Source organism: Coffea eugenioides, chromosome 7 (genome assembly GCF_003713205.1).
Source record: "Coffea eugenioides isolate CCC68of chromosome 7, Ceug_1.0, whole genome shotgun sequence".
Lineage (NCBI taxonomy): Eukaryota > Viridiplantae > Streptophyta > Magnoliopsida > Gentianales > Rubiaceae > Coffea > Coffea eugenioides.
Window position 1 is genome coordinate 7327796 of NC_040041.1, and position 26180 is coordinate 7353975.

The 26180-nt window shown below is 35.7% G+C and overlaps 4 protein-coding genes across 8 annotated transcripts; all 4 read right to left on the reverse strand.

The window, feature by feature from the left end:
• Positions 1-20: 20 nt before the first annotated feature.
• Positions 21-2629, reverse strand: LOC113777970 (monooxygenase 2-like). Of its 2 annotated transcripts, XM_027323204.1 has the most exons (6): positions 2347-2629; positions 2122-2268; positions 1902-1967; positions 1403-1568; positions 996-1227; positions 21-777 (listed from the first exon to the last, which is right to left on the reverse strand). In XM_027323204.1, the coding sequence occupies exons 1-6, from the start codon at positions 2418-2420 to the stop codon at positions 206-208; spliced, it is 1257 nt and encodes a 418-aa protein (XP_027179005.1). In that variant the 5' UTR covers positions 2421-2629; the 3' UTR covers positions 21-205. The 2 variants fall into 2 exon arrangements, with proteins under 2 accessions (XP_027179005.1, XP_027179006.1); XM_027323205.1 differs by lacking the exon at positions 1902-1967.
• A 5193-nt stretch (positions 2630-7822) lies between these two features.
• LOC113777624 (40S ribosomal protein S6) lies at positions 7823-10259 on the reverse strand. The gene is made up of 6 exons (XM_027322773.1): positions 10150-10259; positions 9934-9998; positions 8951-9008; positions 8748-8856; positions 8387-8659; positions 7823-8272 (listed from the first exon to the last, which is right to left on the reverse strand). Exons 1-6 carry the CDS (start codon positions 10153-10155, stop codon positions 8034-8036), a joined length of 750 nt encoding a protein of 249 aa, XP_027178574.1. The 5' UTR covers positions 10156-10259; the 3' UTR covers positions 7823-8033.
• A 1666-nt stretch (positions 10260-11925) lies between these two features.
• On the reverse strand, positions 11926-14926 carry LOC113778282 (serine/threonine-protein kinase SAPK2). 4 transcript variants are annotated; one of them, XM_027323628.1, is made up of 9 exons: positions 14528-14926; positions 14318-14392; positions 13553-13654; positions 13303-13356; positions 13105-13197; positions 12921-13013; positions 12722-12826; positions 12532-12630; positions 11926-12440 (listed from the first exon to the last, which is right to left on the reverse strand). In XM_027323628.1, exons 1-9 carry the CDS (start codon positions 14645-14647, stop codon positions 12159-12161), a joined length of 1023 nt encoding a protein of 340 aa, XP_027179429.1. In that variant the 5' UTR covers positions 14648-14926; the 3' UTR covers positions 11926-12158. The 4 variants fall into 4 exon arrangements, with proteins under 4 accessions (XP_027179429.1, XP_027179430.1, XP_027179431.1 ...); XM_027323629.1 differs by having other exon boundaries at positions 14536-14627; XM_027323630.1 differs by lacking the exon at positions 14528-14926 and adding an exon at positions 14487-14505.
• Positions 14927-18407: 3481 nt separating this feature from the next.
• Positions 18408-23625, reverse strand: LOC113778170 (lanC-like protein GCL1). The gene is made up of 5 exons (XM_027323469.1): positions 23257-23625; positions 22941-23128; positions 21153-21264; positions 19549-20022; positions 18408-19168 (listed from the first exon to the last, which is right to left on the reverse strand). The coding sequence occupies exons 1-5, from the start codon at positions 23416-23418 to the stop codon at positions 18827-18829; spliced, it is 1278 nt and encodes a 425-aa protein (XP_027179270.1). The 5' UTR covers positions 23419-23625; the 3' UTR covers positions 18408-18826.
• Between the last annotated feature and the right edge of the window lie 2555 nt (positions 23626-26180).

Here is a 26180-nt window from a genome sequence, read left to right on the forward strand (position 1 = left end):
ATTCTTCATTAACAGTCTGGTTCATGGGGTATTAAAGTTGATTAAAACTGTTTGGGGTTGCTGTTCAATCCACACAAATACAGATGTATCTTTTGGTTTAGAAGAAGAAAACCAGAACCCTTCGTAATTTCACCTTTATGGGAATGTAACTTGAAAGCTTGAAGAACTTTCCAAATTGTCGATAGACAGATGCTCTGCTTGACAGTCAGGAAAATCGTCGATAGATATCAAGGTTTCCACAATCAAAATCAGCCATCTTCAGCACGGCAGCAACAGTTAACATGGACAAGAATTTTTCTCGCAAGAAACAAATGAACTTATTCTCACTCGCTTGGACGAAACCAATCGCATAGGCAGCAGCTATGAGGCTAAAGCTTCTCCATCTCCTCTCTTTGGCATAGTTCTCAACGCCTTTCTTGAATGCCACCACTTTTGGATCAACATCTTCTTTTCCATCTCCAACATCTTTCCTCGGTATCTTCAGGAAAGATTCTCCAATGCACCTGGCAAGGATAACACCGTCTTCCAAAGCTGAACAGCCACCTTGTCCAAGATCTGGAGTCATCGGGTGAAGGGCATCCCCAGCCACGCAAATGCTACTTTTTGCTATATCCCTTAGCAAAATATCCCATGGCAGTCTCATTTTTAGCTCAGCACAGGAAATTGATCCGACTTCAGTTCTTTGTACAATGTCTGATACTTCCCTTGGAATGTTGACAATTTTGCTTAATACAAATGCCTTTAATTTAACTGGCTCTTCCGACATATTTTGATGCCCTGCAATTAAATGGGAGACATGAACACAAAGCCCTCATGAACTAGAAATATAATAGAGAAAAATTGAATCAGCAAGGAGGTCATCTTGAATCTAGCACATTTAAGCGGAAAGGCAAACGACCACGAGGCTGGCGTTGCATATTGCCACTGCTTGTTTAGCAGAAAAAGCATTTTATGTAGGTGTCCATATAGGATAATAGATGATGCAAGAGTCTTACAAGTTGCATTAGATAGATTAAAATTGCAAAACCAACTTATGCTTTTGTCATCACAGGGAACAAATCCAAAGCGAACCCCGCCTCCAAAATATATATAAAAGTTTGGCTTAAAGGAGTGGCCAGCCGGATACTCTGCAAAGCCCCTAATTGATGATCGCCCAGCGCTGATTGGTGTCGGAAGGCCTAACCACTTTGCAACAACTGAATTGACTCCATCGCAGCCAATCACGACCTTCAAGTAGAAAGAATTCAGATCATAATACACAAAAAGCTTTTCATGTTTCAGAGAATAGTGTTCAGTTACGCATGTAAGGTGAGATAATTATCAATTACGTCATGAAACAGAAAAATCTAATGTGATGAGATAAAAGACAGAATTCCTACTGTACGAAAAACATGGCATTTACCTTGGTTCGGATAACACAGCCATCAGCCAGCTGCACCAACTTTGAGTGTCCTGATTCCTCAATTGAAACAACCTTGGAAGAATACCAGATAGTCCCTTGTGGCAGCTCTTTCTCTAAGGCTTCAAGTAGCCCTTTTCTTCTGACACGACGACATTCATGTTTTCCACTGCAAAATGTCCCATATTAGAGCATTCTTGTACAACCATTCCTACCTTTGATCATAAAAGGGAAATCAGTGGCACAAGTTACTTGCTTGAGAACTATGCACCATTTACGAGCCAAGATAAATAAATAAATAAATAAAACTTCAACTTTCCAATTCTGACTTGAAAACGAAAAAGTTAGTGACACAAAACATTACAATTTACAAGGCTTGGATTTCATTCGGAGTTGCAGTTAATGCATGATTAGTATCGACGCTATGAATTAGTAATTTAGTATTGAAGCTATGAATTCTCCAAGCTTTATGTTCGCCCAGAACCCTTCAAGGATAACTCACTACTTATTTTGTTCGAAGGCAAGCTCGCCTGTTGGGAAGCCTGTATCCACAGAACCAACTTGAATCCTGCGCCAGGAGTTTTTCACTTTTCAGTTACCATATAGAGGGAAGACGCTGTTTGATTTCCGAAACATAAGCATGTAAAGAAGCCACAGAAGTAAAAATAAGCATGTAGAGATCCACAAAGAGTTTAACAGGAGAGATGAATTCATTTTCTTACCCGCGAAATGGTACAGAGTGCTGTCTAAGATGATCTCCAACACCAACAGCATCCAGTGCCCTCCATGCATTAGGCCATAGAGTAAGAGCATATCCTGTTGTTCTTAAACACTCTGATGATTCCAAAACTAAGCTCCGCAATCCATATCTAACAAGTCAAGTACTAAGGATGTTACAAAGCAGTAGAATAGTTTATGGACTGAAATCAAGACCATAAATTTTGTACCTGTGAAGAGCTAAAGAAGCAGTCAGGCCGGAAATACCAGCTCCCACAATGACAATATCCTGCTCTATATCCATTTCAGCTGGGAGAAGAGCTCCTGAGTATCCTCCTCCTTCATGAATTAATAGCAATGCAGAGTAAGTTTGGATTAGCACGAGGATCGGACCTAGAAAAATTGGTGAATAGTGACATCTGTCTCTTTCTTTTCAGTGATTATGGTCAATGGAGTATATCTTCTCAATTTGGATAAGACATTGGGTAAATTGACGGACGAAGAATAAGAGAAGCTGTTCAGTGCTGACCAGAACGACTTCTTGAAGGCCTTCGTGAATTTGAGCACTCTACCCTTTTCTAAACAAGTGGGAGTATTTTGCCGGTGCCTTTATTTTCTTTATTATTTACTGTGAATTTGTGCAAGCATGAATAATTTAAATAAAAAATTAACAACGATCCTAATGTTCATTCATATTAAATTTAAGAAATTGATATCATACTAAAATTTAAAAACTTTTTTACGTACTTTTATTATAATATAATGTATTATCAAATATGGTAATTTATGTCAAAATATCGACAGATATTTTTTCAATTTAATAGATATTCTTTTATATAATTAAAATATTTATCTAGAACTATGTATTCGTACTTAGGTCCTTTTTTGATAACCCAATTCACCACTTAAATTTAATAGATTCAGATATTAACATATTTAGACCATTTGATAGTCAAAAGTTGAACATCTGAATTCATTAAGTGACATTGAATTTTCTAGGCAAAACTTACTCCCAAAATTAAGTGATAAACTATTCACTTATCACTAAATGTGATATGCACTCAAATGTATTAGATTTAGTACTTAACAATTCAATAATTTAATGAATTTAGACTTCAGATTTCAGATTTCGGATTTCAGTTTTACCAAACACACCCGTAATGAAGTATAAAAAATCAAGTAATTTATTTTCTTTATTAACAAATATTCAGTTTCTAGCAATATTGATAAATTTATAAGCATACCAGTTAAATTTTTTTCACTAACTTAATCCATATGGATAGAAAAAATTATATGAATTTATCAAAAAAGATGATAAAAGTAGGGATGGCAGCGGATCGGTACCCTACAAAATTCTTTCAACAAAACCCTAACCGGGTTATCTAAGTTTTTTATAAAACCCCATATGGTAACCCTACGGGTTTTAATTAGTATTACCAAACCCTCTTGCGCACGAGTTTGAATTACCCATCAGGTATTCTCTACCTGCTAATTTGAATAGTTCAAAAAAAGAAATTAACATTAATCAAACTAAAATTAATTTATATATCATGGTAAATTAACACACTACATTGATTGAGTCTTAGACATGGATTGAACCATAGAACCTGCATGTAAAAAATTCAAAATTTTATGAAGAGTTGAATCAACATTTTTCCTTTTTTAATCATAATTGTATCCATTTGAGACTTCTAGTTAAATCAAGCCTCTAGCTATCAGCAATTTCAGCAAATATCCGAAAGAAGACTTGTACAATCATTCTCAGGGTCATTTCCAAACAATGAGTTTTATATAAAACATGACAAAGAACAGTTTATAAGACAAATATAAAGAACAAAAATACATATTAAAGAGGCTTGTGTAACAAGTTGGTTTGGAGTTATGTGTTATTGTGCTATAAAATTGAGACATATATATATATATATATATATATCTCGGGTATCAGTGTCGACTTATCAAACTCTCTCGGGTTATACATCGATAAGTTCTCATCAATATCAAACCCTAACAGATAATCTATCAGTTATCTAATTGAATTAGTTGTCAAGTCGATTAGATATTAAATTTTACCCTACTCATTACCATCTCTAGATAAAACTCAGTGCGTACCCTAGGTTGGTGAGAATTGTAGAACACTTGTACTCAACAAATAATGATAATGTGGGGAGAATTGGATTGGATTGAGTGATAAGAGGCGAGATGGTAGGTAGGAGATCCAAAAAAAAAAGTCGAAAAAATAATGATAATGTCACTAGAATCCCTAATCACGCACACAATGCGACCACGTTTGTGATCCTAATTCCACTAATAACTTCTTCATCATTAAATCTGAAGACTCTGGTAATTGTAAGCAAATTATTCCTATCACTCCTTTTGAACAAATTCAGCCGCCTGATGGAAATTAAAGGGCTAAATATTAAAACACAAACTAGGAACTAAGAGAATAAAAACTTTGATCCATACAATTAAAACCGTGATGGCCTCTTTTTTTCTTTTTGTCTATGTAGTAGATCCTGCTGGTCCCTATTGGGTTCCCAAATATTTGCGAAGTGCTTACGCACAGTCTTATGGAATTTGACGTCACTCCCGAAGTAATCACATACAACCTTTTATCTCTCTTCATCAAAAAAAAAAAGCAAGAAAACCTTATCTCTCTCTCTCTCTCTCCTTTTTTGTTCCTAGTTGCAGATTATTTATGTTCGATACGGAAAAAAAAATTTTCAGCAAACTTGTCAGATTATAGGCTAACCACATTTTATGAAAATAGGTAATTCAACTAAAACATGAAAACAAGAATGAGTATGGCCTTATTCTCGTTTGCTTTAGATTTTGTAAAATTGGATTATTAAAAGTGGTTATATAAAATAATTAGAATCAGCAAAAAGTACTATTTAGTTGATTATGAGTTTTAACTTTTTAAATTATTAAAAAATCTATAATCTGAATATAGAAGCAAATAAAGACATCACAAATAGTACTAAAATTAGAATCCGTAATCACATAAAATATTCAATTTAGAACAAGTCCTATAATGACCACATCTTTTGTCTTTTTCCATGCAATGGACCCTAGAATTAGGCTTTTTTTGGTCTAGTTTATGATATATATATATATATATATATATATATATATATATAACAGACTGAAATACTATTACTAGATTATCATATTTATGTCGCTATATTAAAAAGGACGCACCTAACAAAAACAATAATGAAAATGTAATCATGTTCAAATTGATAATACAATTGAAATAGTGACCTTCAAAATCAAGTTAAAAAAAAATGAAATATAATCCTTCATCTTTTCTCTCCTTTCTCTACGATTTTATAGAAAATTTGTCTTTTTTAGTACAAAATTGTTAGAAGAAAGAAAAAATATACGAAAAATTAATTTTAAAAGAGTTGGATACAAATATGAATAAAATCTAAAAATCCAAATGACTCGTTAATTCTTTCAATTAAACATTCCACATAGAAGAGAGTAGTGGCGCAGTTAGGACCCTAAAGTTATAGGGCCAAACTCTAATAGTACAAAAATTATAGTAATATTAGATTTTAAAATCAATAAACATTTTTATCTTAAAAATTCATTTTTTTCCCACGTTAAATATGTTTTCAAATCTAAATTGTGCTTAGAATTGATAGTGAAAATTACATTTGTATTAATATCTTCATTTAACTTTTGATAGTTCTAACACTCTTGTGAAAGGTAATGATTATGAAGTTTTTCAATTATTTAGGAGGGCAATGTATGATAAGAAAGAGAATTTTAAAAATTTCTGAGGGGGCAAATAGGGAACAATATTGAAAATTTTTAAACTTTCTAAGTTTCAAACAGCCACGTGTGGCTCCCCCACTAGAAGAGAGAATATGGAAAATTCAAATAAACAACTTATCATCTTTTGGGGTTTTTAGAGGATTTTGCAACGTCGCTGGCCCTGCCCAACTTGTAACTTCATCTTTTCGAATGTTTGCTCTACATTTCTGGAGATAAACGTGACAGCTCGTCCCTCCTAAACCTAAAAATCAAAGTTTTAACATTACCAATCAAATAAGAAAAAAAGGGCAAAAAAATTTCAACAGCTGTTAAAAAAGGATAGTACGTCAGAGAAAGAGTGAAAGCCAGCATAGTGGAAGCATTAGCTATAAGAAATGCATTAGTGATGGCCAAAAAAATGTAGGGTGGACCAAAATAGAGGCCTACACAGACTGCAGCAAATCAGTGGCGGATCAAATCAACACATGCAATGTAAATAACTACAACATTGCAACTCTTTTGGAAGATCTTTAGGAGTTAAGGCAATGGTTTCAAAGCTGTAGCTTGTCTTTTGTGCATAGGGCAGAAAATAGATGCAGCCATGAACTAGCTCAATTTGCACCACACATAGAATGGGAATGTGATTTTCCAGTATGGCTGCTAGAATTAGCAAGAAAGGAAATGAGGGCAGGTCCCCTTTTTGTAATTAAATTTTGTAATATCAAGTTTAATATATATATATAAAACTGTTAACGTTTGTTGGAAAAAAAATATTATCCATTTCGACATTTGATCATCAAATAATTTTTCGTTATAAGTTAACTATTAAACTACCTAATCAATACACGCATGACCGTTTCTTCATTATTGTTCTTAATTTACAAAATAATCAAAATTGTGTTTTGACAAAAAAAATATTCATTATTGCTCTTAATTTACAAAATAATCAGAACACATGTCAAAATATGAGGATTTATTTGCCTAATACGGGCATTTTTTTTTCCAAAACACAATTATGATTATTTGGTAGTTTAAGAGCAATAATCGACGAAATGATGACAAATATGCTGATTAGTTAATTTAGTGGCTAATTTGTGACAACAAATTATTTGATGATCAAAAGTTGAACAATAATTCATTGACCACTGAAATTTTATGTCCAATCAAAAGAGACAAGTAGCCTTATCACTTTTTCATAGACCAGGAAATTTCAATTGGAGAAAGCAAAGTTTTACCAATGCCACGAGAAGCCCTTTTCACTTTTTTGTATACTAGGAAATTCAATTAGAAAATAAAATGTTCAATATTAACAAATTCGAGTTCGCAACTTAGGCTGCAATACACAAGATCTCGTATCACTTACCAATGAGTCCTCTGCGGAAGAAATCAATTACAGAAGCCTTGACAAATATTCCTACTTCCATAGACGCACTCGTGGCAACCATAACAAAGCCGCAGAACTAGCCAGACTCGGTCAATTGGCAAAAAGAAACACTGCCGACAAAAAGAAACAAACCCAAAACTGCTTTGGAAGGATGGGGTTTAGACAAGTTCTGCAACCTACCCTTCTTCCATTCACTAAGGAATGTACGCTCTACTGTAAATTACTAGGACAATGCATCAACGAAACCCAGCATTCCCTCGTGTTCCAACAAAAGCAGCAACATCGAGGATTTCCCTGCTCCATCTTCCATGCCATTGTTACTGCCACTCCCTTTAATCAGTGACTTAAGCAGACTAAAATTTCCGTCTCATAACAACGAGTGCATGATACTTTTTCCAACTCGACAGTTGATGCATTGGGACCTACATCTGAAACTCATACTATCCTTCTAATCCAACTAGGAGCTAAATGTTTACATCAACAGAATTTTTCAAGTTAAAAACTCCTTTGGTATGCTGCAAACGATAATATTTGTCACACTAACTCATCTTTCTGAGAGGAAGTTGAATAAACGAAGTTGTAATTATAATTAACTAAATCGTCAAACCCAATAAAAACTCTGTCCGGAACCCGAAAATCTTTAAAACATAAATCCAAAGTCAATCATACTACACACCTAAATTGCAGTCAAAATTCTCCAAACATTTGCCAGATAGTAACTCAAGGAATATAGAAAGCATCATAGCCAAAAAATGAGGACCGCATCCTCATAACTTAAGCAGCAATAGAGGGTTTCGAGGCTGCAGATAGCCTTGACCTCTTCTTAGCCAAACTCTCACTTCTTCTTTCACGCTGCTCCTTCAGCCTGGTAGCAAGAAGCTTCTGATACTCAGCTGCTTCAGACTTAGCCTTTGCAATTCTCTTCTTCTTCTGAGCAATTCTTGCTCTCTTTCTCTGGAGTGTCAATGGGGTAACCAACCTCTGAATCTTGGGAGCTTTGCTAACCTTTTTACCTGTCGATATAAACATTGATACAAACTCAGCAACAATCCGCACTAGAGTATATCTGCTTTCAACTTGAAGAAGGAATAAAAGGAGGAAAAGATAACAGTAAATCAAAAACTCACCAGCCTTTGTTGTGAAAGTCCTCCTGTATGTATTGACATACTTTCTGACATCATCTTCTTTTGACAGATTGAAGAGCTTTCTGATTTTCGAAGCCCTCTTTGGACCTCTCATCCTTGGCTTCTCAATATCAGTGAGTCCAGGCAGGTCATTTTCACCCTTCTTGACAATGACCAAGTTCAGGACAGAGAGGTCGGGGCTAACAATACATCCACGAACAGACTTCCTCCTACGCTCGCCATTTCTCCTCCCATAACCACGGAAGCATGGGGTGCCTGATCAAGTTAAATATACAATTCATCAAGTGACTACAAATTGCAATAATGCCTGTTTGATCATCTTTTTTCTCATGGAGATTCTGACCTCTATGAAGCAAGAGACGGACACGCCCAGGAGTCAAAACTCCCTGTTTCATGGGAAAACCCTGCTTGTCACATCCACCCATTATCTTGAACACATACCCCTTGAACTCCTGCAAAATACAAACAAGTTATGTTCATGTTTCTGCACAGTGATGCAAATGTAACAACAGAAAATGACTAAAAGACTGCTAACAAGATACATACATCGCCAAGGGCATCGCCACTGACTTCCTGTGAGATCCTCTTGTCCCAAAATATGCGACTAATTATTGAACAAGAAAGTTGTGAAATCAGCAGGGGTCCTTTTGTTAAAAGTAGAATTAAGCATATCAAGCCAAGTAATTTGCAGTAAAAGTAAAAGCAACAATAAATTCATCCAGTTCAAACAGAATAGCTCCAATCAGGAAGGGCTGCAACCATCCAATCTAATAACCATAACCCAGCTATCACCAAAAGTTGCAAGCATCTAATCTCATAACCATAAATATCATCACCGTTCGAAAACATAATAGGAAGGCGAAAGCAATTTCCATATCAATGAAAACAAACAGTTACCCACACGTAACAAGACCAATTGGAAACTTAAGAGAGTGCCTTGTAACTACACCAAGTACAATACTTAAACAATCACCAAACCATGTTAAAAGGGGCCCCATGGCTATTTCTGCCATAATAATTCCCATAAGAAACTTAAAAACACAACTAGAAGCAAATTGTTCCAATTTACAACCTCAGCATCCTCATACCCAGGCATATATAATTCAACTTTACTTTGTTTCAGCAACAATTCCACAACCAAGAACTTCTCCAGCTAATACTTTTCGAAACTCAAATCCGACTAGAGTGCAGCTAATAATGGCCTACCCAAAAAAGAGCTCATAATTATTAAAATGTTCATGTTCACATCGTTTAAATTTTTTTACAGTAAGCCAATCGCAGATGAAATGACCAATTAACTCCAATATGAGGAGACATTCCTCCCAATAAGCCAATCATATTAAGTTATAAAACTCAATACAGAAATCACAGGATAACAATTCTAAAAATTGATACGGCCACTCAGCTAAATTACCTAAAAACAAATGCACTACGCAATCACTTCGGCGCAATTGAAATCAACTAGAATATAACAAATCCCCTTAATAAACAGTAAAAAAATGCACTAGAACAACAAAAAGGAGGCGTACAGTTTTTGGTCATCGTCAATTTCAAGCTTTTTCTGGCATCCTGTGGTGGGATTCGCGATGTTGAACTGCAATCACCAAAACAAAACAAAGGAATAAAAATTCGAAACTAATAACAGAAAACTCATTCCTTTTTTTAATTGTTCAAGCGTAAGAGAGCACGAGATAAAGGGAAAGATAAGAATTAGGGTTTAGAGGAAGAAGAAGAAGAAGAAGAACCTTCATGATTGAAGCAAACGAGTGGAGGCTGCCGTAGAGAAGAAATGTTCTGTCTTCTTTCTCTCTCTAAAAATGCTCTGTGCCTCACTCTGCTGATTAGGGTTTCGGGATGGGGCGTTGAGGCATTTATATATGAGTGAGAGGCGGAAGGGATGTAGGGTTTTGTGACTGGGCCGACGTAAGAATTTTTTAAGCTTTTTGATCGAAGTGTTCGGATTTCGACAAACTGAACACTGGATAAAAGAAGTTGGGCTTAAAAATGGGATATTGGGCCTGATGGGCCAGAAGGTGCATTTTTTTGAGTTCATTTTAACTTTTTATATTTAAACACACTTTTGTCAAATTTAGCTTTTTTAAGGTTATTGAAAATTGTCTCCTACAAATATACTTCAAAATAAAAAGATAATTATTTTACGCTTACAATCTTAAACCAAAAAATATTATGTCATTTACAATCTATTTTTTCAGCAATATTAGATTAAAGAAAGTTATAAGCTATAACCTAATTACCTACTTTTTAAGAGGGGGTGATTGTAGAAGTTCTTAAACAAAATCTACTCTTTTTTTTTTTTTAACTTAGAGAAATGGATGAAATCGCTGACTAAATTTTGGGCCGTCATGGAGGCCCGTTAATACTACCTAGGTTCGATAATATTCCAGTGCTTAAGCCCCTTTTGCTTAAACCTTTTTATTTTATTTATTTATTTATTTATTTTTGACTTTTTTTTTAATGTAAGTGAGATAGTTTGGATGGTTCAAGGAGAGAAAATGTAAGGAGTGATCTCGAATTCGATTCCTTCCATATTTTTTCTTTGTGAGTGTGGAAGCTCAAGCCCCTTCACCTACAAAATAAATCACATCTCAAACAAAGGAATAAATAATTAAATATGGTATGTCATGATCAGTCCAATGCCTCTATCTTGCATTTTAAACTTGAATAATAAAATCTTCTCCATTATAGTGGCAGGTGGCCAATGTAAATTGGCTATAATCACGTCATACGATCGACGATTAAAAATCAATATCGAAGAACGTGGCACAATTTCAACCCTTTCAATATGATCCTAAACTATGATTACACAGTTCGATTGCAGCACAGGTGCTGCAATTGCTGGTGTCAAAACTCAGTGTGTTAATCCTGACAACATCCGTTGACAATCAATAGGTTTGCAAGTGAATATAAAAGACCATGGAAATCTCATCCCTTCCTTTCAATTTTAAGAAGTCTCATCCATCAATCATTCAATTGAGTGGTGGATTTAGCTAATCCCAAGACTAGCTTAATTTCTCTGCAAAACGACTAAGTGCATGGCTGATGGACAAAATGTCTCACTGGACCCTGATGGAGCTTCTAACATGCCTAAGACGAGATTTGTATGTACTTCATCACTCTTTCTACCTAATTATTAAAAGGGCTAGCAAAGTCAGTGGCTACAATGCAGATGCATATCTTTGTCTCACTTGATTCAAGTTTTATGTCCAAATCATTTACTGTTCCAAAGAAGAACCTAAAATCTTTTTGTTTTGTAAGCTGTTTATAGGCGTAAAATTCGTCAGCAGAAGAGGATATAACTTGAATGATAAAGATAATCATCACAACCAATCAACTAAAGGGGCGTGTTTCTGCTTTTCTCAGTATATTTTTACCGACAAATTTTGTTTAACAATAATGTATGCATCCACCTGATTTAATGATTGCTTCCAGCTGCTTCAGTAAAAGTCTTGCATCGGATGATATATATAATTATCTGAAATCTACAGCAATGACAGAGACAATTGTGGAATCCTTATGTCATACCAGAAAGCCAATTGAATGCAATATCTTACAACGACCTATGGTTTTCCAAATCGTTTGAAAAGGACTTCAGGAGTGAAGATTAGTTATACAGCAAGATCCAGAAACATAAAACGATTGACTGACTAAAACAGCCCCTGAAAGACTAGCTCTGATATGCAGTTTTCACATTTTAGATGACAATTCAAAATTCACTGTTATGGAGAAGTAGCATTCATAATGCACAAACAAACTCTCCGCTTGTCTCTATATCATCTATATCACAATCAGCATCAATATCATCTAGATCCATGCTGCCTCCAATGAAATTTTCTCCAACTCCAGGCCCCTCTGTCGATTTCGTCGCCTCTTGTATTATAGCCAACACCTCTTCATTACTTTGAGAATAGTTGGCTGCACTGTTCACTTGAATGCTGGCTTGTTCTCCTTCCACAAATTCCACAGTCAAATTCTTTAAAAACCACGGATGCTTCTTGATTTCTGGAATGGTTATTCTCTGCAGGTGTTTGATCCGGTTACTTACTACCCTTCCATCAAACCAGAAATAATTAACATGTAAAGGTAAGAACAAGGGTCTAGACTTTGACCTTTTCAGGGTCAGCTACAAATATTCGAGACAGAAGATGTTTGCAGTCCCTGGAGACTCGAACATAATCAGGAATTGAATATTGAACGCTCAGAATTTTCTGCAAAAAATCCAAACAGCATTAACGTTTTATACAAGCAGATGAAGAAGTCAACTAGCATGATTTCAAAATTCGTTATGGCAACGCTTACATTAATTGTTTTTCTGAAATTTCTTGGATCCTCAGGATCTTCAAATGGATAAGCACCAACAAGCATCACATACAAGGTAACCCCACATGACCAAACATCTGCAATCTTTATAGACCATGGCTAACAAGTCAGTCCATCGTTTTAATTAAGGCTCACAATGATAACTAAAGTCAAGAAAAGATAACAGTCAATTATTCACCTTCCCATCATACTTTTTTCTGCAAAAGACCTCTGGTGCAATATAGGCCGGCGTTCCTACTGTAGATTTGGGTTGGGAATGCAATACTGAGGACTAAATAATGAATCATTCTTGTTAGCTACTAAATTGAATGGCACTGCATGATAGCCTGTGGGAGATATGATGAGATAGAAGAGGTTAATACTTTAGAATAGCCAAAATCACATATTTTGAGACGTGGTTCTGGGCTTCCATCTAAGAGTGTATTTTCCAGCTTAAGATCCCGATGGCAAATTTGCTGTAAGCAGAACAAAAGTTTGTGTAATATCATGCGATGGACAAAAGTCTATGCACTAAATGGATGAGTTATTGATTACAAGGAAGGCTTCTTGTCTCAGTTTACCACTGAATGGCAGTAGCTAACTCCTGATATAAGCTGTTGAAAGAAAAATCTTGCCTGAAATAAATGACAATTATAGTGAGAGTGGTAACTGCGCGCAAAGCATAAACAACCGAAAGTGGAAACATATAAGTTGATTTTGTTGAGCATCAAATCAAAGCTTTTAGAAGCTCTAGTCTGTAAGTTTCCAAGCATATGGATCATCCTAAGAAAGTTTGCCAGTATCAGAAATATTTTAGGAGTTAAAGGATACCTCGTCTTCGCTGAATCTACCAGCATTGCAAATTCTTTCAAAAAGCTCCCCACCAGCAGCGTACTCCATTACGATGGCAAGATGAGTTGGTGTGAGGAAGACCTGCACAAAGTTTCAAAATTGGCTCAAAATACCAAATGATATAGCATGCAAATGAATCAGAATCACTGCATTCTGTTCTCTGATACAGAGAGGACTTTGACTCTTCACCTCAAGTCAAATATAGTCGCCATACATCTTTGAAAAACAAAATGATAGGTAACCACTATGCAGTATGTTCAGCTAGGAGATGTTTCGAGTAGCCAAATATAACTAAATAACACTACTAAACTCGTTTTGATAGATTTGGCAAAGGCCTTCTAGTAATGGTTTCAGACAAACCAGCCACTTCATGTTAATTATGGTAAGATTGAAGCTTTGAACTATATCAATTCAACTGCTGAGCTCATTGCTACGGAGACAGGAGTTTAATCTCGAAATCCAAACATTAGACCGTGGAAAGTCCATAACCAGCATCTGCCTGGTACAGGCCTTCGGCTCTGGAATTGAACCTGATTTTCTTGCTGACTGGAGCTGAAGCAAAAGCCCCCATATAGTCTTACAGGGAAGAAGACAATGATGATAAATACTATCTTCAGTATCTAAAAGAGAATCAGTATCTAAAAGAGAACAAAAGAATTCAGCAAAATGTTCTTTTATATGCAAACACCATAGGAGGAGAATCTATTCCACCAAATGGGATAAAAATAAGCAAAGCTTCATTACCTCCTTGAACCTAACTATATTGGGATGGTTTAAGGACCTGTGATTCATGATCTCCCTCTGCACATGCTCATCAATCTATATAAACAACAACAATGGATTTTCAAAAAAATAATCAATATGAACAATCCGAGAGAGATTGATAGCATAACCAAAAACTATTAACACATACTGAGAATACATATGCTGCAGAAAAGATCAAAAGAATCAGACCTTCTGACCTCTCTCAATATACTTGACAGCAAAAAGCTCACCAGTCCAGATATCTTTCACCAGCTTGGCTACTCCAAAGTTCCCAGAACCTATATCTTTCAGAATCTCATACCTGTCCATCTCCTATGTTTGATCAACTCGACAACTTGCCTCAAACAATCAATTAAGCATGTATACAATCTATGCACAAATTCCCCTATTGAATTACTATATTTCTTTCTCAACTAACACTAGAACTAATGTGTTTTTATGTGGCATCTCTATCTGTAGGATTACTGGCATGTCTGTGTATGAAGTGTCCTAGTCTTACAAACTGGAACTTAAGTAGGCATTATGGTGCACGAATCATCAGTCATCATCCTAGCTTATTGAGTTTCCCGAGAGAGCGGGGTTACACGTGGCGAGTTTTGAATGGTTGGGATGTCTAGGAGGAGGAGTCAACAACAACTTGGTATGGTATCTTATTGGCCGTTGTCCTAACAAAGAACGAACCTTAATATTTAAGAATGCTTGTCCTCACTTTCCGCCATTAATGTCATCTTACTGTTTAATTTATTCCCTAAATCCTTCAGTCCTTGAACAATATATATGAGAGGGTTTGGAAGATAAATTAAAGCCCTTGTCTTTGACAATCTTGATTCTGTTTCTTGCTTCAGCATTCACATCAAGAAAAGAAATGAAAACATATATGATGGACATTTGCAATTTGCCACTAACTTTTTCTAGAGGAATTGTCCTGAGAGAATCAGTCCATAAACGAAGACAAGTGGCATAACAGGAAGGGCAATGGCAAAAGTTGTTTTCAATCATGCAAGGAATAGCAAGGCTACAATTCTGGTGGTCCTTACTCTAATCTTCCTAGATTTCTGTGTATGTATTTTTGATAGGTTGAATTGGCTAAATTTAATTACTTCGACTTGCCGCATTATTTGTTGGGGAATATCTCTGTGCAATTTTTCTTGCGAAATTTGTTGTACATTGTCTTGGCCCATGAACAATTTCCCCCCCCCCCCCCACCCCTCTTCTATTTTTTTTAAAAATAAAGTTGGCTAGACAATTTCATTTTCCGGCCTTTTTCAGTGTATTTCATCTTCATTTGTTGGCTTAAGTTCCTCAATCAAAAGTCTCAACAAACTATTTTATTTTTTTTTCTCCTAAGGGAACTTCAAACTCTTCAAGGAAAAAGAACTTCAAAGACTTCTGTGTAAAACCCTTTAACACCCAATTTTTTTTTTTTTAGAATTTCTTTGTAAAAAAATTCAAACGGTATTAAAAAAAATAGTTGTATATGGTATTGCTACTTCATGAATCCTTAATTTGTCGACATAGAATAAACAAATATTAAATGACAATCGAAGTTTGACAGCACAGAGAAGTTCATTTGTAGTCAACCGGTTTTTTGTCAATGCATATCTTTTCTTTTTTTTTTTATTTCTGTCGGTTCAACCCGTTTTTTCTTGTCAATGCATATCATTTTTGTCAACTGGTTCATTTCCTTAGATGTATTATAATCATGTAGAATCCAAATTATCCATTGATAATTATCATATTAAATGCAAGATTTATCTCATCTGAAGAGTTAAAAAGACATTATTATTACATGCAACGTATACATAAAAAGGAAATGGAAGCAGCAGCTCGCATTTCAACAAATCAATAATAGAACGTACAAGAAGTGATCTAAATCGAAATTACAACCAAGATATATACGTGAAAATTTTTCTTTCGTTCGAAATATTTCACCCAAATAAGTAAAGAACCAAATGGGAAACACTAAAGTATATTTATATGATTTATAAAGGGAGAGTGTTACTGTGTGGTGTAAGCACACGATATCATTTTTTGAAATTTCTAATCTACTCTCAATTGCAAAAATTCAACAAATTTATCCCAATTTATTCAACAAAAATTCCACAATCAGCAGATATTTATTTGAATTAGCACACACTTATGTGTTCAAATTATTCACTAATTACAATTTTCTCACACCAACTTCTAATTCCCACGTATTCTATTCAACGTTCGTCATCTCTCTACACGATGGTCTATGTCATAAAGACGATGATCTACGTCACAAATGAATCTGACCCATAAAAATTTTTATAAAAAATAATTTTAATAATCATATTTTTTGTTAACTGCAAACGAATCAAATTGTGACTTAAGAACTAGTTTATATTATTGCTCAACACTTGTACTCGGTATATGCATGGTGCACGTAATTCTCCAATGGGTTACACTTTAGGAGGAATCGGACGCAAATTCGATTGCTTTTCACAAGAGAAAGAAGGGACAAAAGAGGGCTAATATTTTAAAACGACTTGGACGGCTATGATAAAGACAACGCAAGAGTTAGGCTACGTGGTGGACTTGGAATTTGATTCTCAGACTATTTAAACTTCAACGTGAATAGAACAGTGCTAAGGAGTTCACTCCTTCACGTATCGACTAATGAATTTTTATAAGATTAAACTAGTTTAATTATCATTTTTCACCCCGCCTAAAATAGGGGTTCAAAAAAGAGCTATCTATGGAACAAGTTGTCATCTGAACAAATCGTGATTTGTTGCATTGATCTCACATGGTAACATGAAATCTTTTGAAAATTAGATCGACTGTGAATCAACCATAGCACTAGTTTAATCTTCTAATAAATCTGAACTTTAATTAGACCGATCATGTCTACTCAAGAACCGATTAATTCAATCAAGATCAATAAAAGTCAAGCTAGAACCGAGTTTCACTATTTTTCTAATTAGCACTTGATCTCGGTTAATTATTTTAAATGATCAAAGATTTTAATCAGTTTTTGTGATACTCTCGATTGATTTTATATTCTGATGATAAATTTTTAATCACTAGAAAACATTAAAATCTATAATCAACCAAAGAGTAGTTTTTGCTGATTCTCTGATCAGTTTCTATCGTCAGATTTTGTAAAATCTAAAACAATCAATCGCGAACAAGGCCTAAACTGCAAACCTAAAGCTCATCCGATCCACTCACTGGTGGAGTTCAAATGCAACGATTACATGCAAAAATGAGACTACTTACTACATGTGAGCATGACAACACAATCGAAAATGGGAATCAATTTTCACGGAGAGATGTTTCAGCCGCTAACCTGCGAGGAGGACCTTTGAATCCATCCCACCATTAACGCTCCCATCAAGAAATGCAAACGCCACTGAATCTCATTTCTCAGACTGGAAAGTGAATTATGACAGGGAACCAACACGGGGGGAAATTTGTCTTAACAATTTAATGCAAATTGTCTTTATGCTCTTGTGCGGGACTACATTCCCCTTTCACAAATCACCCCATCTTTTTCCACGTTTGAGAGGCTGATGAATACAAAAAGGAGGATAAGAACACAAGTCAAACTACAACAACCAATAAAAAGCTGTGCATAAACGAGCAATCCATAGCTTGATTTGCTCAAGTAATAATAATTACTTGTCCTGGAATTTCCACCAAGATGGTTCCTTGATTGCTTCTAGCATCCGCTATTTCTTTTTCTTTGGTGGCAGCAGGCATGAGGACGAATGGGGACCGCAGCAACTTGCAAGGAATGGAGACTTTTCCTGTCAAGGCAATCATTCAGTGTTGAAGGAGGAGGGAACCTCCAGGGTACCTACCATCGATAGCTGGGCCAAATGTTAAGTGCATCTCAGACAGCAATCTTGGTTGGCTTACTTGACATTTTTGTCCGAGGCATGTCTGTTGTAGGATGTATTCATCTACACAGTTTATGTTACAATAAGGATCCACATTTACAATTGAAGCACGTAAGCTTCAGTTCAATGGATCAAACTCCATTTCTTGCAAATCATGCCACATACCAGAGGCTAAGATAGCAGAAATTTGGGCAAGCAATACATCACGGACAACGCAACAAATTTATAAGAAGAGTAGCATTCACAATAAGTAAAGCCATCATCTAAGTAACATGTCAAAAAAGATGTGATGGCCTTTTGAGAGAGGTCGAGATCGAATCCAGAGTTACAGCTACCAATACAACATGGTAAAGATTGTTGTTAAGCTACGTTGGCATTGGGAAGTTTCATGCGGGGGAAAGTTTGCCAGGACATAATTGTACATAAGATGAGGAGATTTCCCGGTCACACGATGTTTTGAGTCATGCTATAAACTTATTATATACACGAAGTTAGTATCATATGTAGTCTATTCAAGAATATAGAGTTCTCTCCATTGTTCAGATCGCTGCCGGGCTGAACGTAGAAGTTGCAGGGTAAGCAACACTACGTTTCACATTCCAGCTCTTCTGAGCTAAAAAGTCTAAATCTCATAACCTGGAAATTTGGACTTCTCAGGTGCAAGCAAATCAAACCATAGGCAAGCAACCCCAGCTAGTCCTTGGAAAAGAGAATAGGCATGATCTGCTCCAGTAGAAGGACTTGAAGTTGGCGCATTTCTTTGATCATGATACAAGCAGCTTGCAAATGCCTTTGCTCTATCTTCATATATGCTTTCTCCAGTCAGACGATAGAGGGAGAGAAAAGCATAAGCATTCCCAGCAGCACCATCGGCAAGACCTACCTTCTGGACAAACCCACTCTTCCACACAACTTCCCCAGCCTCAATGGCAGCATCACGGAATTCCCGGTCATTTGGTAACACCTGCACACACCAAGGAAAGAAGATCATTAACCTTACATTGTTCGCACACTTTGAGAACCATAACATTTTCAATTTGCAAGATAAGGGCTCATTTCTGTCGTTTTCCAGGGACACAAAAGACAACCACTTTTTGACATTGTAAATATTGAAATCCCTAAAGACGCTCTTCCCAATTTGCATGCTAACAAACTGTATACATGCTTGGCAAAAATTTTTTAGTCTCCCCATCTAGTCTTTCTAGATCACTTTACTCTGATATCAGGCCAACTTCTTTTTGACATTTAAATTTTAGGAGTTTACAGACACCTATCTCTAACCAATTTTGTCTGACAGTAACAATATATCTTTGGAATATTTCAGTCTGATATTAAACGCCTTACCTCTGATGCTTTGCAAAGGGTGATACCAATGCCAGTTGCACCATGAGACCACTGAACCAGCTTGTCCCTTGGGTTCCCTTCACTTACAGGGTAATTCCCACTACGAGGGAATCTATTGCTCATCATGTATCTTAAGGTCCCTTTCACGTCTTCAATATCATCTGCAGAAAGGGCTTGGAAGTGAAGTAACACATGCAATATCCCTGCAAGGCCATGGGCTGCACCCCAATACCTTGTTCCATGCCATCTATACATCAATGGGCAGGCCGTATTATCAGAAGCACCTGCCCTGCCCCCTGCTAGCACAGCTTCAACAACTGGCATAAGAAGATCACTAGGGACTGCTTCTGCTCCCAAGTGCTTGTTTATGAACAAAGCAGTCCACAGGAAACCAGCACGTCCATAGAGTAGATCATATGACATTCCAAATCCACCTTCCTCGGGTCCAACAGGCAGGGCTCTTTCTTGTGCCACCTACCAAAACATTTGGACATTTAGACATCAGCACCACCAAGAGCATCTAGAACTTGATGGAGGATTTTAAATGCCACTCACACGTGACAAATTAAATGTTCAAAGTTGTTGGGATTACATGGATTTAGCACAAGTTTACTAATCGCCAGAGGCATGAGATAGGGCTAATGCCAGCAGAGAGATAGTTCAACCCTACCCCAGCCAGTTGGTTCCCTTGGGTCAGATCTGAGTCCATGCAGAAGCTACTTTGTTAGCTAAGATATCTACATGGATTCCTAGATACGCCAAAACATAAGAATCAACCTGAGGACGGAGGCCTATCATCATTGTCCACTTAAACTTTTCAATCATTTTATCCACAGTGGGTTCAGACACAACCCATTTATCTATAAAAGCAAATTCAGCCAGTTGTTCAAAGCTGCATAATCTTTCTCATCCATACTATGACTTGAAATCAGTGACAGACAGCAGGGAAAAATTTTTCTGTTAATAAAGACATGCTGGCATCTGGAAAGCCAAGAAGCTGTTGGATCCTCATGACAAACTTTTGAAAAAATTTTGCAGTGATTTGTTAGCCCACCTAGTGGTTTTAAGTAAAGTTTAAAACTCTCTCGCATAAACCTCCGCCATTGACATCTAATTTTTTACTTCTAAGAAGGTGGTTGTCAGTCAAAAGATGGCAGGTTCCATCCTCCAAATGTTGACAAAACCAATTGATAAAAGTACCTTTTGCATAATGAGATGTCTTTGTCTAAAATCATATAGATGAATCTGGCTGATAAATATTGACTTTCGTATGACACTAGAATAAAACCAAAAGTAACCTGAAATCATCTTTTAATTAGACTGTCAGAGCTATAATCAACTATGATCTTATCGTCATGTGCAATTTCACAAAGTATCCTGGAAAAAGATTCATATCAGGTAAATGCTTCCCTGCATGCAGCAGTCATGATGAGTAAATATTTGGTCTATCATAAGTGAACAAGTTAGGTCACCAGTCATTTAAACGCACACATTGACCAACAGCACAGATTTGCCAAACCGAAGTAGTTAATTCATATTACTATGGCTTGATCACTGAATGCAAAAGGACAAGGGAAAAGAAATGCAAATTATAGCCCTGATACCTCAAAAAATCTGTCCATATATAAGTCACGTTTTTGCTGGTCCCCACAATAATTTGCAGCCACGGCACCAAGAGCATAGACCCCTCCTCTCCCACACAGAAAAGTCAAGTGCCTGGTCCACAGTTTTCAATAAAGATGTAATGTGTTTGGATTGCTAAATTATCCCAAATAATATTTTGCTTGCATCATAAACACATTTCCCAATCCACCTTTTTATATTCCCAACTACTTTTTATCCCACATACATCACATCACAAAAAGCATTATAGTAATTATTTCAAATAATACTCTATCCAAACACAGTTTCCACGATTTAAGAATGAGAAAGCAATGAGTGAATCAAAAGCTTCCCGAAGACGTAATCAGAAACAAGATTCCTTGGGTAATAGCCCAGCAATATATAAATTCATACTTGGTTTTAGATATTGCAGCAGATATTAAACCTGTCCCCTTCACTTTTATTACAGCCAAAAGATCTTGTAAATTTGTATGCTGCAAAGATAAGGCTGTAATTGTACATTTATGCATTTGATATTTCAAAAAGTTGCACGGTATCTTTTTAATAATGGAAAAAATATTTATACATATTACATACACATCTCATTTTAATGACAATTGTCCAAGGAAGAAAGAGGGTAAATCACTATCACTGTTTAACACGATCCTTGAATCTCAAAGTCTTACATGTATGTTTCAAACTAAGTACCAACTTAAATGACTAGATATATAACTCAAACGGCAAGAGCTCAGTAGAACATTCATTCCATGGGCTTTTACTTGCCCAAAATCTAAGTTTTTTTTTTTTCCTTCTTCTTCACTTTCTTATCTTTCCAGAAAATGATCATTGCTTTATGAACTTTATCTCTATCAAGCTAATTTAAGTTTCCTGCATGTGGAATCCAATGAATCAAATTAGTCCTTTTTCCCGTGACCATGGTTTTGACAGTGTCCCAGGAATCTCCTTTCCCTATTCCCTCCTCTCATTTTACCTCAATGCTTGAAGCATCAAAGATCAAATACAGTCCTCAGCAGTTAAAAAGGAATTTAGGAAGCGCAAGAATAACCACAACATGAATATGAGTTCTTTTTCCAATACAATTTCATGGGATTACAGTGGGAACCACATATCATCAAGGGATCTACAAAACGAGGAAAAAAGCAAGAAGCAAATGATCATCAAAATGAAGCGGACAACTACAGTCCTTGAGTCTTAAATCAGCAGATTTCTACTTAGGTTGACACTTGAATCCCACAGTCCAACAGTAGAAGATTGTTTAACATCAATATATCTTGAACTTGAACCCCATATGCTAGCTATATTTGGACCACATTCATGATCTTTTACCTCCATTCTTAGGAGTTCGGAGAAAAATTGTCGCTTCTAAAATTGTCTTCCAACAATACATCCCAAGGTTTAGCCATGTCATACCCAAAAAAAAAAAAATTTCAAAATGTCTCAACACTTGAGACATGAGAATCATCCACTAAATTCAACTCACGCTTTTGTTATGTATGATATAATATCCTAAGCATTTAAAAACTTAGATGAGTCAGTGACATATTTGCGATGGGATATATAATCTCATCTCATCTCATCTAAATAGAGAGCAGAGCCAGTCAGAGCAGATTCTCAGCATATCCCTTTTTACAAACTTTTCAAGTACCTTAAAAATTAGTCAAATATTATATTAGAGTAATGCTTAAAAAATTCCATGTCATCATCTTAATCATACTCATCAAACATAAACATGTACTTATCCACTACAAAGATTGAATTTTTACACTAACCTGGTGGAGGAACGAGCAATGGAAGCACAAGTATCAACAATCTCAGTGCATAAGCTCAAGTCCTGAAGACTACCAGTAGCCTCATACGCCCGCAAGCAGGTGAAAGCTGTTCCCAGCAAACCCGTATACACAGTTGGATCCGTATTGCCATAATCGTTCCATTGTCCTCGCCATGTGACTTGCACCACCTAATCATTTGCCCGCCACAACCACCCAACATTCAACAAACATCTCAACCAACTAACAATAATACACATAAAAATAAACCATCCCAGTGATGTTTACATAAAAATTTAATCTTTAATGAACTGCATACCTTATCCTTCAAAGAAATGGCTGCTTGGAGTAAGGTTTCAGCTGGGAGAGACAGATTAGGAGCCGTTAGATCAGACCCATGTAGCAAATCAATCCGCTCTTTATTATCTTCATGGGTGCTGTTAGTTTCCTGAGAAGCATATTTCACAATTGAAGATGACATCTTCTTTTTCTTTTTCGCTCTGTTCCTTCTCTTCTCTGCCTATTTCTTGATCTGGGCTATTTCTCAAGCAACCAAGAAGGAAGAAGAGATTACTCTTTCCAAGAGGAATGTTACGAAAATGAGGAGGGAGAAAGGCATATATATAGCAATTGTGTCTCAAATGTCCAATTTGAAGTCTCAGCTCTGAACAAGATTGCAATTACTAGTAAGGGAATAAAAACTTTATAGTTCAAGTGTTGTTCGACTGTAGTAGTAGGGACCGGGCGCTAATAAATTATGCGGTGGACTGGTGGGGTTTCACGGATTAGCGATGTGACTGGGTAATGAGGTGACACGCGACACGTTATCAATTGAGCTCTTGAGATTTAGATTTTTTTTTTTTTTTGGAAGGAATTGTAAGTAAATAATTTCAAATTCAACTCCTTTCGCTTATTAAAAAAAATGGTGAAATTCATGGGATGAGTGACGGCGCTCAATAAATATTCTTTAATAAAAATTTCAGGTGTTAGTCTTTTAAAACAAAGGTATAATTAATTTAAAAAATATCTAAACACAGAAGTATAATTACTGTGTTTAAATGTATTTATATAGTAAGCTAAACACAATTTAATTGCGTTAACGCATGAACGTCAATCATAGGTGCAATGAGTTAATGCGGTGCTTGATAGGTTAATCCCTAGTTCTAACTAAGTACGTATGTAATTAGTATTAGTGTTAACTATTAATCATTTCTCCTGTCACAGATAACCCTTTTAGGATTAGGAGAAAATATGTAAGAGAACCTCGTAAGTTTGTGGCTTATCACAATAAATAAATTATTTGAAAGAAGTGTGGTAGAATGTTAGATGAAGATGTGCTTATATAATCAATAAATATCTTTTAATATTCATGGGTTTTTAATTTTTCTATAAAGGCTTGCCATAAAATTACATCAGCATTATGTTTGAAACTTTTGTTACGCACAACCTGGATCAGATCTTGACAACCCCGAAACCAGGGACGAGGAGATAAAGAAAGAGGAAACAAGCGGCAAACAAAAGTATTGATCGGAAATTAGCTGTGGATTTTGATTCACTAAGTAATTAATGAAACAAGCCACTATTAATTATAACAAATCAGTATGAATTACCAATTAAAAATTTTCCTTTGAAGCAAATTTTATTGCAGGTGATTTTTTTTTTTGTCGAAACTTACACCAGACTAATTTCGTACAACTGTGCAGAACCTGCCTGAAATGATGACCTCGAGTAAAAATTTGAAAGCAGTTACCATAGGAGTTGCTTGTTAGGGGCTATTGTAGGTGATTAAGCTCATAGCATGTCTTAATCAAAGGTTTTTTTTTTTTTTAAAGTGGTGCTCATTGTGGGAGATTCTGAGTAATCTCAAAATTCTAAAGTTGATCCTTTGAGGCAAAATTTATTTCAGGTGATTAAGGCCACAGCATTTCTTGATCAAAGTCATTTAACTCGTGCTTAATGTTCAAGTTTCTTAACAATCTGCAACTTCTAAAGTTGATCATTTGAAACAATTCTTGTTGTAGGTGATTAAGCTCGTAGAATTTTTTAAACAAAGTTTCTTTTTTGTTTGACTCGTGCTCAATGTGCAAGTTTCTGAAATTTTCTCGAACTTCGAAAGTTTGATATCCATTAGCTACCATTCCAAGAGAGAAAATGACTGCAAAAAAATATATTTGTTTGGAAGAAATATCATCAAAAGATCAAATTGGTGGGGTCGTTGTGAGGTGTGAAATCCCTATTGAGGTGTTTGTGGATATCATTGATCACTAAAGAAACCGACCAATTTTAGCACATGGGGGGTTGTTCAGTCTCAATTTACCTGTTTCTGAATATTTAGCTTTTGGGCTTACTGTTTGGATATAGGATTATTTAAAATAATTATTAATATTTTTTATGATGTGATTTATGTGAGATATAAAAGTGATAAAAATAAAAATATAATTAAAAAAATATGTTAAAAAAAATATTTATATTAAAATAACTACTGTAACGATTGTCCTTGTTTGAGGGATGATGTTTGTCGTTTTTAATGTTGTCGGGAATACTATGGGCTTGGGGCAAGCGGTAATGACAAAGTTTAAACCGAATTCAAAACCATAAGAGACATTCCACCTCTGATTGGTTCTCCTCTCTTTACCATAATCCAAAGTTTTGCCTGCAGGAGAATGATCTTTTTCTTTATTTTTCGTCTCCTAATGTACCAAAGCAATTATGTGTATGTTCATATTCACCTAAAATTTGAACTCGGTGGCCACCAGGGAGGGATTTAAGTTCCTTATTGGACTGTAGTTGGGGAGTTCAAACCTCACTTGCAGCCAAAAAAACCCAAGAGAGGTGTCATAGCATCTCCTTGATTTTCCTCTTGGTCTAGTCAGGTCTGTAAAGAAACAAATTATTGATCGCATAAAAGCAGTTTCAAGAAATGGTTGTTTTAGAATTTGTTGTTATTTATTCATTAAGCAAATGAAAGTGTGGGATTAAAGGATCAGGGAGGAAGAGAGGAAGGGGATAATTCAACATAACACCTTTAATTCTTACTATTTCAACTTTAGTCACTATACTAAATTTTTAAAGCTTTCTCAACTTTAGAAATGGTTACTTGTTAGTACAAAATTTTATTTAATTTTGACCCAAGTATCTTAAATTTCATTAAGGTTCTAAAAGTAGGTATTACTACTAAAAATTAATCTTTCCTATATGGCAATTTCAACCCAAAATATAAGTAAATAACGATTCACTAAAGAT

Coding starts and splice junctions, on each gene's coding strand:
- LOC113777970 (XM_027323204.1), bottom strand. CDS start 2,420: ATGGATATAGAGCAGGATATTGTCATTGTGGGAGCTGGTATTTCCGGC. Junction 2,269..2,346: donor GCTTCTTTAGCTCTTCACAG/GTACAAAATTTA, acceptor TTGACTTGTTAG/ATATGGATTGCGGAGCTTAG. Junction 1,968..2,121: donor CACTCTGTACCATTTCGCGG/GTAAGAAAATGA, acceptor CTCCTGGCGCAG/GATTCAAGTTGGTTCTGTGG.
- LOC113777624 (XM_027322773.1), bottom strand. Junction 9,009..9,933: donor ATTGACGATGACCAAAAACT/GTACGCCTCCTT, acceptor TTCAATAATTAG/TCGCATATTTTGGGACAAGA. Junction 8,660..8,747: donor CCGTCTCTTGCTTCATAGAG/GTCAGAATCTCC, acceptor TAACTTGATCAG/GCACCCCATGCTTCCGTGGT.
- LOC113778282 (XM_027323628.1), bottom strand. CDS start 14,647: ATGGACAGGTATGAGATTCTGAAAGATATAGGTTCTGGGAACTTTGGA. Junction 13,014..13,104: donor GTGATTTTGGCTATTCTAAA/GTATTAACCTCT, acceptor TTCATTATTTAG/TCCTCAGTATTGCATTCCCA. Junction 12,441..12,531: donor TTGTAGCTGACCCTGAAAAG/GTCAAAGTCTAG, acceptor AAACACCTGCAG/AGAATAACCATTCCAGAAAT.
- LOC113778170 (XM_027323469.1), bottom strand. CDS start 23,418: ATGTCATCTTCAATTGTGAAATATGCTTCTCAGGAAACTAACAGCACC. Junction 23,129..23,256: donor CCATTTCTTTGAAGGATAAG/GTATGCAGTTCA, acceptor GCAAATGATTAG/GTGGTGCAAGTCACATGGCG. Junction 19,169..19,548: donor CCCTTTGCAAAGCATCAGAG/GTAAGGCGTTTA, acceptor TGGTGTGTGCAG/GTGTTACCAAATGACCGGGA.